This window comes from Lissotriton helveticus, chromosome 6, assembly GCF_964261635.1.
Source record: "Lissotriton helveticus chromosome 6, aLisHel1.1, whole genome shotgun sequence".
NCBI classification, from domain to species: domain Eukaryota; kingdom Metazoa; phylum Chordata; class Amphibia; order Caudata; family Salamandridae; genus Lissotriton; species Lissotriton helveticus.
In genome coordinates, this window is record NC_136067.1 from 1,762,269,355 (window position 1) to 1,762,283,741 (window position 14,387).

General features: G+C 47.1%; 1 protein-coding gene across 2 annotated transcripts in view; it reads right to left on the minus strand.

Annotated features, from left to right (window-relative positions):
• The window catches only part of MSH2 (mutS homolog 2), a 799,418-nt gene extending 794,507 nt beyond the window's left edge, over positions 1–4,911 (minus strand). The window contains exon 1 of one of the 2 annotated variants that reach the window (XM_078649651.1): positions 4,599–4,905. In XM_078649651.1, the coding sequence (XP_078505777.1) occupies positions 4,599–4,806 (208 nt within the window). In that variant the 5' untranslated portion in view covers positions 4,807–4,905. Of the gene's footprint in view, positions 1–4,598 lie in introns of both variants that reach the window. The other variant, XM_078649653.1, reaches the window with a different exon arrangement.
• Positions 4,912–14,387: the final 9,476 nt, after the last annotated feature.

A 14,387-nucleotide genomic window follows, 5' to 3' on the forward strand; every position in this document is an offset into this window, starting at 1 on the left:
TGGGTGAACCAGTTAGGGTCAGAGTATGGCTGGTGTACACAAGAATGGGAACCAGATTCGAGCCTCAGCTCAACATCGCTTAACCTCCCGGCATACCATACCAAACAAGCATTGAAAATGCAATAGGTCTCGCAATAGAAGAGTTTGACATTTTTCGTTTTGCAAATGGATGAGTGACACCTATAGCATTTGGAATGCAACATGTTTTGTATTTACGTGACTTATATGGCAGCTCTGGTCGTTATGCTACATCTCTAGATAGTTTTATCTTTCGCAAATGTGACACCTATTGTAACACAATATGTGTTGTGAGGGTGAGTGAGGGTGAGGGGTTGAGGGTGAGGGGTTGAGGGTGAGTGAGGGTGAGGGTGAGTGAGGCTGAGGGGTTGAGGGTGAGGGGTTGAGGGTGAGTGAGGGTGAGGGGTTGAGGGTGAGTGAGGGTGAGGGGTTGAGGGTGAGTGAGGGTGAGGGGTTGAGGGTGAGTGAGGGTGAGGGGTTGAGGGTGAGTGAGGGTGAGTGAGGGTGAGTGGGGGTGAGGGGTTGAGGGTGAGTGAGGGTGAGGGTGAGGGTGAGGCTGAGGGGTTGAGGGTGAGTGAGGGTGAGTGAGGGTGAGTGAGGGTGAGGGGTTGAGGGTGAGTGAGGGTGAGGGGTTGAGGGTGAGTGAGGGTGAGTGAGGGTAAGTGAGGGTGAGTGAGGGTGAGTGAGGGTAAGTGAGGGTGAGTGAGGGTAAGTGAGGGTGAGTGAGGGTGAGTGAGGGTGAGTGAGGGTGAGTGAGGGTGAGGGTAATTGAGGGTGAGTGAGGGCGAGGGTGAGTGAGGGTGAGTGAGGGCGAGGGTGAGTGAGGGTGAGTGAGGGTGAGGCTGAGGGGATGAGGGTGAGTGAGGGTGAGGGGTTGAGGGAGGGTGAGGGTGAGTGAGGGTGAGGGTGAGTGAGGGTGAGGGGTTGAGGGTGAGTGAGGCTGAGGGTGAGTGAGGGTGAGTGAGGGTGAGTGAGGGTGAGGGTGAGTGAGGGTGAGTGAGGGTGAGTGAGGGTGAGGGTGAGTGAGGGTGAGTGAGGGTGAGTGAGGGTGAGTGAGGGTGGTTGTGTGTGTGTGTGGGGTTGTGTGTGTGTGGGGTTGTGTGTGTATGGGGTTGTGTGTGTATGGGGTTGTGTGTGTATGGGGTTGTGTGTGTATGGGGTTGTGTGTTTGTGTGTGGGGGGAGTTGAGGGGGCAGTGTGTGAGGGGGCAGTGTGTGAGTGGTCTGTGTGAGTGGGCAGTGTGTGAGTGGGTTGTGTGTGTGTGGGGGGTGTGTGTGGTTGTGTGTGTGTGGGTATGTGTTTGTGTGTGGTTGTGTGTATGTTGCTCCAGACTGAAAGCGCTTCCCCCGTAGAGGTGCCCCCCGGAACAGGAGACTGTGCTCCAAATAAGGACCTTGAGAAGTGATGCAAAGCTCCAGGTTGGGTTTCCATCCCTCAAGCAATGCTGGCGCGAAGCCATTAATAAAGGACACAAGGCGTGTGACGAGGATGCGGTTCGCGCGCACACGTACCGCCAGGCTAGGTACAGTTTTCTAATGTATAGCTATGGCAATCCTTGGACCTTCGGTAATGCCAATAAAGCATTATTGCCTAGCATTGCATTGTATCGTTGACTGTTTACATTCCTGGCCTACATACATTATGCAACGTTTCTTTGAAGTTACCAGACCGGACAGTTGTTGTTGTTGTTTGTAATGGCTGCTTATCACCTCAATAATAACTCCCCCTGTCTCCACCAGCTCCCTCCCGCGCGGCCCCGCAGGTCCCCCTCCCCTTGGTGTCAGGGCCCACCGAACTGCCACATGGGCACTGATAAAGAGTGATGGATGGGCTGTGGCTGGCTCCACTGGGGCCAGTGCTCGGCTGGGAGCATCTCAGTGCACCGGTGGCCAGGAGTCTGGCAGTGTGAGAGGAGGAGAGAGAGAGAGGGAGGGCAGGGGGGGGGTGTAGGGATGCGATGGAGAGAAGCAGGGCAGGGAGGGTGGCGTAGATCAAGGCAGTCTTAGAGGGAGATGAGAAGTGTGAGGGAGGGAATGAGGAATCTGGAAAAGAAAGGATTTAAAGGAAGAATAACGGGTGGAAAAGAGGAGAGACCAGTGGAGGGATTGAAGAGGGGAAGGGGAAAGGAGAACACAGCTATGGATAAAATAAATTGGTATATAGAAGAAAGAGACGTTGGAGGGAAGAGTAGAATGGAAGAGAGAATGGAGGGAAGGAAAAGAGAGGGTTTAGATTAGGGTGGGAAAGAAGGAGAGGGCGGAGGAAGGGAGCACGACAGAGGGTGGACACAGAGAAAGATACAGGGAGGACAGGAAAGGAGGAAGTGACTGTCTCACTGGAGAAGCAACAGCTGCATGAATGTCTGAGAGGACAAACAAACAACAAGTTCTTATTAACTCAGATCAAATGTGCTTTGCAAATGTTCTGCTGCAGGGGGTTAAGCGCTGTCGGGTCATCGCAGAGCTGCACAATGGTGCTTCAACGCTGGGTTTGGCCTGATGCTGGGGGGCTCACAAGTGAGAGTGACAAAAGTTTCCTAAAGGGTGACCAAATGAGGCAGGCACCAAGTTGGTCGGAGGGGTGGGATCTGGGGGAGGCAGGGAGCTGCGGCAGGTAGCGGGAGAAGGAGGTTGCCGGGTGGCTAGTATTGCAAATAGAATAAGAAGTCCTCTTATGGTGCGCCAAGCCAATGAAGCTTTTCGCCCCACAGGGGTTAACACCATGGTTTTCTAAATACTCTATTTGTGGCTCTATAATTCAAAATGACCTTCGTTATGCAGGGCCAGCATTTTAATTTTGGTTTAGGACAAAAATACATATACTATGCATTGGTAGGAGGTTGCCGGTCTGGTGGATGGGGACGGGTTGTGGTCTTGGGGATGTACGGGGCATCATTGGGGGCGTAAAAGAAATACTGCGGGGAAAGCGAGGCTCGGGAGATGGCGGGTAATGCATGAGAGGTGGGCTGCTGTTAGAGGCTGTCGGGCGAGAGCATTTGAATTCCGAAGCACGGGAAATGCGGGCGATGGTCGCGTGTAAGCAACACTTGGCACGGAGGTGCCGACCGGGGTCGGGGTGGCGAGACTTGTGACACCTGGGTATAAGGTCCTGGGTGTAAGATGCTGGATACAAGTGGGCTGTCGTGGTGCAGCATGTTGGAGGCGAGTATTGTACGGTGTGCTGACTCCTAGGCGTGCGACCGATGCTTCGTCCAACTAGGGGGGGGAGGCAGTGCGGGGGCAGCCACGGTGGAGTTTGGTTTCCTGCTAGACAAGCGAAAGAAGCATGGCCCCAGATCTGCAAGAATGGGCTATGACCCCCCTCGCCCCCCCTTCTTGTCCGTCTCACATGCTGCCACACCATTAACTAAGAAGCAAAGAACGACAAGTGGGAGGCGGCGGGGGGGGGGGGGGAGACACGCGAGCCAGGTTTGCAGGAGAGGTGTGGCGAGGGCGCATCTGTCTGCCGGGGGGCGGACGAGGGTTGGGGGCTCTGTTTTGGAGGGCGGTCTCGGGAGGGAACAAATGGTGGTGGGGTGCGGAGCGGGCGTCTAAGCAAAGGGGACAGAATAACGAAGAGGTATTGTAGGCATGACAACATCATATCGGGTGGTGGTACTCGTGGATGAAATATGACAACAAACAGTAGCAGTGGGTCAATAATTGTGTACCTCTCTCATATGAATCTGGAACAATAGTGGATAGATGCAAGGAGTGAAAACTAAAGAAGAATATCTTTCCTATGTGGAACAAGCCTTTCACCGTAACACGGCTGGCAGGGGAGGGGGCGGAGAGGGGAGAGGTGCGACACGGCAGTAGGAGGAGGAGGGGGGAGGAGAGTAGGGGAGGCACGGCCTAGCGGCAGGCAGGCAGGGGAGGAGAGGAGGAGGGGGGAGGAGAGTAGGGGAGGCACGGCCTAGCGGCCGTGCAATCAAGTAGTGAGGGGGCGGAGCTGGGGGAGGCTGTGAGAGAGAGTAGGCAAGGCAGGCGGCTGGGGGCATGTGCACGCGCTTTTAAGCTCAATGCACATGCGCATTGAGCTTAAAAGTCACGGGCACTGCAAGGAATCGCCACGATTCCTTGCAAGTTAGATAAAGTCTGGATGAGCCCCTATAGTCTCGCTTGCTCGATGCGCATGCGCATCGACAGGCGAGACCTAAAAATGAATGTATCTTTGTGTAACATAACTGGTGCTCATGTAAAGCGCTCAAATGCCTTCGGGTCGTGTTCGCACTAAATAAAACTGCAAAAAAAAAACGGGGTACTTTGAGTAAATGAAGGTAGTTGTGACTGGTACAGAAAGTGACGCTAGTGATGTTGACAACTGGCATCCAAACGATGGATATGGCACAGATACACCAGGTAAGCCGGAGATGGTTAAAGGCCGATCACAAGGAATACGGTTGGCATGAGTAAGTTGCATAGTTTAGACTGGCATTGACATAAGAGCTCAAGCTGGCCGCACATGGCTCGTGCGAGAAGATCATGTTACAGTTAGAAGTGAAAAGAGCACAATAGATCAGCCTGCATCCTATATATAATATGAGTGCATTAAAGTGGGGGCTCTGGAGAGGCAGTTACCTGTTCCCAAGTACTTGATGACTCCATTGGTCTTGAACACCTCTTTTGCAGCAAACAGTGCATCGCTGCCGTGTACTGTGTAGTAATCGCTGCGATCGAAGACTCGTAGGGTGGTGCTGGGCTTATCGGGCATAGAGCGGTAAAAGGCTAGGAAGCCGCTCTCAGTCCCGCTATCCAGGCATAAGATGTGCTTGGGTTGCACGGCCATGCTGCAATCTCCCGCCACACGCTCAACACGTCAGGTCAAAGAGCAAAACTACAGTTACTCAGGCAACAGTGCTGAGATGACGCCACTACGCTTCGCCGCAGACTCTCCTGTAGCCAATGGAGCTTGAGGGCAATTGTGCAAGGAACAGAACTTTTGAAAAGGACTTATGTTGTCATGCATAAACGTGGCGGCCATCTTAGCACAGTTCCTTAGAATGTACGTAGCACATTTCGTTCTAAAGGAGCTAACCGTACAGTGTTGGGAAAATGAAATTTACCGAAACAATTGTTAATTATCATGTTACATGCTCTTTACCTCCTCATAATTGCTATTCTAATGAATAGAAAAAGGTAATAAAAAAGGACAACTTTTTAGAAACATCAGCGCAGTTTATGTTAACTGTTATGTTCGTCCTCTGTGTTTACCGCACAGGATATCAAAAGGAATGTGTTCAAGTTGCTCTGTACTGGAGAGGCTCTATTTTCAGGTGTCTTAATGAAAACATTACATGAAGTATACAGCAGCAAGTTAATACATAGCTACCAAGTTTTCAGATTGCCTGTTAGTGACATTTCTATGTTTTAGTGTGCTTATGTGTTGCATTTTAATGCCTTATGTGTGATAATTTGAATGACAGTTTATTGATAGTAGGAAGTCACTAATAGTATATAGAAAGGCAAAAACTGACAGCTTCAAATATTTAATAGGGACTGTTTGCAACCGTTAGTAATTATTTTACACCACTGATTTGCTACGCCTGTTTTATGCATTGTCATCAATTTTGGAAACTGAAAAACAGTTTCTCTGGGTACCAAAAAATTTGTAGTGGCTGGAGAGGGATGGAGCAGAAATGGGCGGAATTAATTGGATGCAACTGTCTCATAAAAAAAACAAGCATTTACAATGCAATGGTTTCGCCTTTGTTAAAGTTTGAGCTTTTGGTATTGCTTTTGACAAATGGTCTTTTCTAACTTCTTTGAATTATGTGTAAAACGTTGATGTGTTTTACTTTACACAGAAATATGGAGTGCCTCTCTGGAAAACACCCTCTGAACACGCCCTCTTTACACATGCCTTATCTTCACTTGCCCTCTCTACACATGGCCCTGTGCAGAGAGATTATATGGAGAGCGGCATGTGCAGAGAGGCCGTGTGTTGAGAGGCTGTGTGCAGTGATAGCGCATGTTGAGAAGAAGAGGGAAGCGACAGCTTGCGCATAACGTCCACAGCATGCTGGTTGCCAGGCTGCCAGGGAGTACAGATGGCAGGACCGACGAGTAGAAGTGAGGCAGGTGGGGAGTAACTGGAGCTAACACGGCATCATATGCCTGCTAAGGGGCCCTGAGCATCTAGAATACCTTCATGGAGCTGGGTCTGGTGTCTCAGTGGACTAATGCGAACACTGCTGGGACCTGTGTACAACCTCATGGTCACAGGTTCAAATTCCGGTGGACCCACTCAGCCATTCATCCTTCTTAGGTCGATAAACTGAGTACCATTGAATTGGGTAACAATAAACATCTGTTTTCAGTGCCAGGGTGCCTATGGGTGAGCCTAGAGGAGTTGGCCTAACGGCTAGGGCGCTCGACCTCGGACCTGGGGATCTGGGTTCGTGTCTCGGTAACGACGCCAAAGCCTCCTGTGATTCTGGGCAAATCACTTAATCTCCCCGTGCCTAAAAATGAAAGTGTGTAACGTAACTGGAAAATATGTAAAGCGCTCTGATACCTGATTCGGTTCAGGTCTAGTTCGCGCTATATAAAACTCTGCAAAAAAAACCACAAAAAAAACGTGCGCTTTACAAATACACATGCTATGTTATGGAAGCACACTGAGACACTGAGTACTCTGAATGCACAATCCGGAGACGCAGGGGATATCACTCCATCCACAAGGCTCTCTGCTTCCTTACCCTATGTAGCACCTTTCATCCTTGTATCCCTGTCCTTCCCTCCATCATTTCGGGTCATCTGCACTCCCTTCAGGGCTATGAGATGAAATACCTTAGTGGACATCACACGAATTAGCAACACACCCTAATTTATCACAAAATCCAATCATTATGCCTAGTCCAATGAGAGATTTCAATTAGTCCCCATGCTGGTATATCGAGTCACTTTTAAACACCAGGTTTGCCTTCGATGTCAATTTCCACTACATATACCCCAAATTGTATTTTGCGTATTTAGGATCCACGTGATAGAAATTGTCGAAAAATTATCTTGTCATTCTCAAATCATATTTTTGCAATTGTGACAAAGAACAAAAGTTTGCCAAGTTAGTTAGATTGGAAGATTTTCCATAAACCTTTGCAAAGATTGCAAAAAAAAAACATTTCAAATTCGCACACATCTCATTTATATGGGGGGAAAAAGTGTAATCCACCAGTTTGACAACAGTGATATTTTTAAACCAGTGTCAACCCAAGAATCTCCCACGATAGACCGAGGGCAAAGTAGAACGTTTGGAATGGGACTACTCGATTGGCTGAGGTGCTTTTCATCGAATGCTTCGAGCATATTACGAGTGCTGTCAACACCAAGGAGAGCAAACAGCGCTCGGATCTTGTTTGAGGACGGCAGCTGAAGGGACACAGCGCCCGGCTGGGCTCAGGACAGCACCCCCGCCCCACCCCCCAAACACCCTCCTCCATGCCTAAAGACCCCACTGGCTGAGAACTCGACTTGTTAGCGACAGAAAACAATCCCTCCTGCTTCTCCCGTCTCTAAACGGAAGCAGATGAATTGTTACAAGTCCGAGGCAGCTCTGCATTCCGAATAAGGAAAAATTACCGCCCGAAAGGACGTCAATTCTGTGGAGGAGTCGAGTGCATTTTAATGAAGTGAAACTGTGCTCGCCCTCAGAGAGAACGAGTGAGATCGAGCGCCGGGGCTACTGAGACACGCCCGGGGGGGGCGACTGATACTCGCGGGGGGGGGGGGGCAACTGAGACACGCGGGGGGGTGGAAACGGGCTACTGAGACACGCGGGGGGGACCCGGGCTACTGAGAGTGAGACACAGAGGGGTGGGGGGAAGGGGGCGGGCTACTGAGACATGGGGGCGTACCCGGGCTACTGAGACACGGGGGGGTGGGGGGGCACCCGGGCTACTGAGACAGCAGGTGGGAGGGGGTACCCGGGCTACTGAGACACGCGGGTGAGAGGGGTTGTACTGAGAAACAGCAATGTCACCCGGGCTACTGAGACACAGCAGGGAGGGGCTGGGGTTACTGAGATAGGGCAGGGGGCACAAGGGCTACGGAGACACCAGCAGGGGGTGGCAGAAGGTTGCCACGCATGTCCCGCCTCTGAGAGGTCAGCGGGCTGGGGCGAAGTCAGTCACATGTCTGGTTTGCAAGGTGTTTGTAAACAGGTTGGACAAATGCAAGAGGTTCTGGGGTTGGGGGGAGGCAGAATGGGGCTTATTTTCTGCCAACAGATGTTCGAAAGAGGGTACAATGCGACTTGTTATAGTAGTGTATCGCAAACTGCGCTTTAAACTAGACCCCAGTCATGCCTAAACCTGGAAATAAGGATTACTAATGCCTAATTTAATTCACAGCAATCTTCTAACCTCGAAAGGATGGAAGGCTAAAGTGGCCTTTGCAACTTCAAAGCAGATGGTGACTTGAATATTTCATTGACAGTCAGCGCCTACAGTTTGTGGCAAAGACGCATTTTTCCAGTGCTGACCGGATGTGTCTTTTACAAATAATTAAGTTATGGATTGGTGTGTTTAATTAAACAAATCCAGGACTACAAGTCCCAGAAAGCACTGGTGTGAGCGGCCAATGAAAGCCTAGGAAAAGAATCCGGCTGAGAAGAAACAGGCGAGAAGCTAAGCACACAGCCCGCACTATAATGGGTAATTGAACAAGCACCTACGGGCACACGGACAGCGGGGCGGGGGGACGGACAGCGGGAGGGGGGGCGGACACGGACAGGGGGGGGGGCGGGAACAGCACACGGTCGGCGGGAACGGGCACTCACCTGGACTTCTTCCGGCGGCCGTGGTCAGCATGGAATGAGGAAAACAAACAGCAAAAAAAAAAAACGAACCTCCGCCCACCGCCCAATGACGATGCGAAAAGGGTGGAGAGGGAAAAACATTGCCGGAACGCCCACCAGTCGCCTCGGGATTTGACGGACGCCTCTGTTTGCCAATGGCTAGCGTCCATTTATGGAGCTAGCCAATGAGAAACAGAGGCGGTGCCGACATCCATACTGTTGACAAAAGTTTTCGATCTGGGAGGGGCACTTCGTGCCCTCGCCAGGTCGAAACCTAAAAATAACACGTCTTTACGTTTATTTATTCCAGAAGGTGAAAATGTATTTGATTAACGGTCTCAGTATTCTTTTGCACTAGGGCAATTATCCTTTTGTTTGGAAATGATCCAGTCAGGTCTCAAATACTTTTAAGTTATTTCTTCATTTGGATGCTGTAATTTTCAAAAGCTGAAAATACCATATTTTTCTGTTTCCCCCAAATTGCATTATTTGCGTGCTGCCCAACATTTGTGATCCTTAGTCTCAGCATGTGGCGTATGGCGAACTAGGACAAATGCGTAGATAATTTTTCTCTAGTCAGGACGCTAGGGATAGGTAAAGGTAGCAATAGTGTTTTTTTAGCTTGACCAGTTGGGATTGACACAACAGTACACCCCTGACCCTTGGTGTCTTATATAGGGTTACTTTTTAACTTGAACAGTAGAGCGTGACACAACAGTACACCGTCAATCCTTGTATGTTATATGAGGTCACCACCTCAATCTTATTGGTTTTCTTAGAGACTCCCGGGGTTTTTTAACATTTGGGGGATTTAAAGAAGTGAAAAGTTGGATTTTTGCACTTAGACCACTGGGCGTCAGGCAGTCGGTACACACTACCCGTGGGTGTGAAATAAGGGGTGTAATTCAGCATGATAGGGAAAAGTCACACTTTGGTGAAACAAGGCCTACACCTGTATCTGGCCACAGTGGGCCAATAGTTGTCAGGTTATTCCTTTTTCCCCACAAAGCGATGCTTCGGCGAGCGAATTAGGTTCACTTAGCTCTGCATAATACGCAGGCATCCACTATCCTCGGCCTGTAGGTGGTAGGAGGGGGCTAAGGTTTTTGTTGGACAAAGTAATCATTTTTTCTGTCAACCTTTTTCTCTCTCAGTCATTTTTAGATTTTCCATTTTATGCATTTATTGATGTTGTGGTGCTGTTATATTTTGCAATATGCTGTATGCTTAACTGTTATGTCATGTTACTAAGTCTATGCTTTATGAAATATTAACCAATTTTTTCAAGACCAGAATTTAACGTGCTAGTTTACTGCTACAAATCAACTCATACAACTCTGAACTAACAATTGCATTCTGTTACTGGTTGTTACTACTTCATTGCATTTGTCTTTTGCTTAGTGTTAAATGTCCTTTTTCTAATGCCTCGATTTTTTTATAGAGCTGGTAACCAGTAGATTATTTTCGGTACCACCCCTTGCACACTGTTCTCCAAAATTAGAGTAGAATTTAATTAGAGCAGAATTCATAATTATTTCAAGAATCTCAAAACAATCCACGTTTGCAAACTCCTAAAAATAAATTCCCCAATCCAGCATAGAGACTCCACTAAGCCACCTGCAAGTGATGTTCCCCAACCAGGCTTCGAAACTGGAGAGACACTGCAGCGAGTGGCACGATCATACCAAAGCCCACACATTTCCCTAGCCTGAGAGGGGAACATTCAACACACTATTGCAATCTGTTTGGTTCCTGAAAATATCACTTTGTATGCCATTTTGATGTACACATAGTATCAAATTAAGGAAATCAGTCTCCTGTTTGTGATGTTTAATGGTTAATTTCATATTGAATCAATTGTTATTTAGGTACAGAAGATCATTCTCAGTGCCATTCCAGATGAGCAAAATGTCACATATAGCACCAGTAAAAGAGAATATTGTTGGTCCAATAATGTTACTCTTTCTGAAAATAGCACCATTTTTCACATCTGTTACAGGTCCTAGGGAAATCCTGACACTGTTGAAAAAAGTAGTGCACAACACCACCTCAACACTGATTCCTTTAGAAGAACCTCCATTTCAATGTACATTTAAGTAGTCCTCTTGACAATGGTGTCCAAACTAGAACTAGTTAGAGTAAAGATGGACAAAATTTACATAACCTCTACGTAAATTTGAGAGAAGAGGAATAATGCCAAGGGAGACAATTATGATCTAATTTGTTGAAAATTATATTTAACGAAATTGGCCTCACGATAATTGTAAATAAATTCATGCTGTGTACAAAATGATGCAGTGAAATTTTGTATTGCTGAGTGATACATTTGGAATAAAGAGACACTGGTCCAGTAACAATTTAGTTATATAGCATTGCTTAGATGTTCGCTTTACAGGTGTCCAACACAAAATGTCGATCAGCCACATGTGTAATAGGTGATATGTTGATCTTTTGACCCTTTTTTTCCCACTTTTCTCCACTTTGTAGAGACAAAATTGTTTTGTATTATTTTTAAAATTTCATTTTATATGTCTTTTTCTCGCCCTGAAGAAGTGCTTTGTGACGATACGCATTGGCTACATTTGAATTAAAGAAGATGGTTTTCCAAAAAATAAAAGAAGAAGAACATGAATAAAGAATTCTCTTCTTTTGAACAAACACACTGGAGTATGTGCATTATTTTAAATAATTATGCTAAACTGCATTGAGCTGAATTTTAGACTGTCATAACCATATTAAAAACTGTAGTGCAGAGCCATTTAACTTTGCAACGTCTCTTGGAGTTCACCTCTTCGGTTCGGACCTCTGGAGTGACTTTTCCATGAGCCAGGCACCACAGGCACAGCCCTCTCTTTGCTAGCCCAGGGATCAGCAGGTGCGGTCCAGCAGTTGGTACAGCCTTTCTTACCAGGGAAACAAACCTTCTTCTGTGCTATCTCCAGTCCAGATGTGATCTTAGGTCTGGGTGCCATATTTATGCCCAGAAAGTGCCCTCTAGGGATGGAGTGATTACTAACCAACTAAAAATCTAGGATCTTCCCCACCTGATGATGACTTCCTGCAGTGCATGGCATCTAGCTTATCCAGAGTACACTATTCTGCCAACTCTCAAGATGGCTGAACTCCACTTTCAGTGTGTGGAGCTTGGTAGCCCACCCTTTAGGTGTAATTAGCTGAGTGCCACACACCCATGGAAAAAATTGTTTGGCAACTGGTCTCCCCTTTTTGTCCCTGATGCCAACCCATCTACTTCAACGAAAGAACAGCCCCTCTCATGAGTGGTCACCATTTGTAGTTCAAAGGCAGCTTCACATTTGGAAGCTCGCCTTTTGCGCTCACACTGTGTGTGGCTTCAATGGAGAGGTGACACCTCTTCCAATGGCAGGGCTCTATTGTTTGTACTCGTGGGAGTGGTTCACACTTTTCCCCAGGTGGGCAGAAATATGTCTTTTGGCCAGTTTCTTGAAAATGCTCTCCCAACTATAAGATCGTAGAAAAGGTGTGGCTATCTTCACATTTGTTGCCGTGTCATCTTTCCATGAATAAGTTCAAACCTTGATTTCACTGGTCTTTCAAGATTATTCAGATCATTAATTCAGTAGCGTTTAAGGTCCAGTTACTGTGAAGTTACTGTCTCTGAAGTGAAACCATATTAGGTGGATCCTTTTCCACATATTTTTCAAGGCATCCACCTATTTTTTGTAAACAATGAGGCTGATTTCAAGGTACAAGAGATTTGTGATTCTCACATCTTTAGAAAGAGGCTACAATTCTTAATCCACTGGAAGTGTTATCCTACTAGTTAACAAACTTGGGAAGATTCTGTTTATGCACCAGTTTTGATATGGTATTTTTTCAGTCAGTACCCACACAAACCTGGAGCTTCGAAGGGGGGGCATACCATGTCTCAGCCACCCATGCCCCACCAGATTCCAGAGTCCGAGTTCATTGGGCGGGCGGGAAGCGCAGGCTGCTCTCTGCAGGGGGAGACAAGAAGATGCTGGTGGACTACCATGCACCACGCATAGACCTAGCTTGCAGGAGCTGGTCTGCTAGTGCAGTCCTCTCCTTTCTCAGTCTTCTCCTTAGGGGTGTAAGGAAATGCCTCTTTTTGCATGATCGCCCCCAATGTTTTGGACTGATGCTGCTGTTTTTTCGATTCTGAGAGTGCATTGAGGGGTGCTAGCCAGACTTCAGTGCCAGGATTCTGACCTTACAAAGTAAATGTTTGATTGACTTACACCCAATTGGTATAACTTTACTTATAAGTCTCTAGTGTATGGTGTAAGGGGGCATCTGCTAAGATGTTCTCAGAACCTGAGATGTAAATTATGAAAATATTATACTGATTGAATAAATATGCCCAATAGGCTTGGCGATTGTTCCTAGATTGCATGTTTCTGAACACTGGAGATCACTCTGATCAGTTCTAATCCCAAAGGGCTCACGAGTACCCGTCAACATTATATAATATAATGTGTACTTGTAAAGCCCACATTCATCCAAGGGTATCTTGGCACTGACTAACATGTTTATTGCAACCAAACTCAATGCTACTCATTGTATCAACCTGAGAAGGATGAAAGGCTGAGTGGACCCCTTAGTATTTGAATCTGTGATCATGAGGTCGAACACATGCCCCTTCAGTGCGCATTAGTCCACTAAGCCACCAGATCTGGCCTCAATTATTGTCTCCACTTCACACAGCTAACTTCATGGCCAAAAGTTCTCTTTCAAGAGCAGAATAATTCCTTTCCCAGTCAGACAGGATGTGGGCTGAATAGAAAATAGGATATTCAACTCCATCGTCGATCTGGAGCTGTAAGTGTACAGTTCCAATGGTTCTTCTTGGCTGGATCCAGATGCTGCTATATAGAAGCCTGTGAAAAGGCCTGCTTCAATCTAGAAAAGGCTTCTTTAGCTTTAGCAACCTACTGGAAGCCTAAACTGGGTATATCTTTCTTTAAAAATTGGCTGATGTCACTGGTTAATCGAGCAGGGCCTTATATAAACTGCAGGTAGAAGATGGCAAACACCAGAAAAAAATGTGTTTCCTTGACTCTAGAAGGAGTGGTGCAATTTACGTTGGCAGGTTTACAAGATTGTTCATTCTGGCGAATTCTTTTCAAGACTTGGCAGATGTGTTAGTGATGGAAACAGGGATCTTTAGAATAGACCAAAATGTCATCAAAATTCGGAGGCGATAGTATGCCATTTGAAGGTATAACTTAGTATAAGTCTTGGAGCCCCGCACAGACTTCAAATATAGTTGATTAAGGGAAGAGGGTACATTAGAGAACCCAGTAATCCCCAGATGAGTTAATGTTCCTGCAATCAAATAGAGAGGATAAGGATATGGTTCTAGTCTCCAAATGTTTGTACAGATTGCAACAGGCCAGCCAAGGAACTCCAAGAATAACTGTGTGGTTTGGTGGAGCAATTCAATCGAAAGAAACAGATTCTAGATGTTTTCCAAAGATAAGTCTTAAAGGTAGTGTAATTTCCTTGACAGGCCCAGAAGACAAAGCATGCCATCCGTTGTCTGAACTTTTTTTGGAACCTCTTTGAGAATT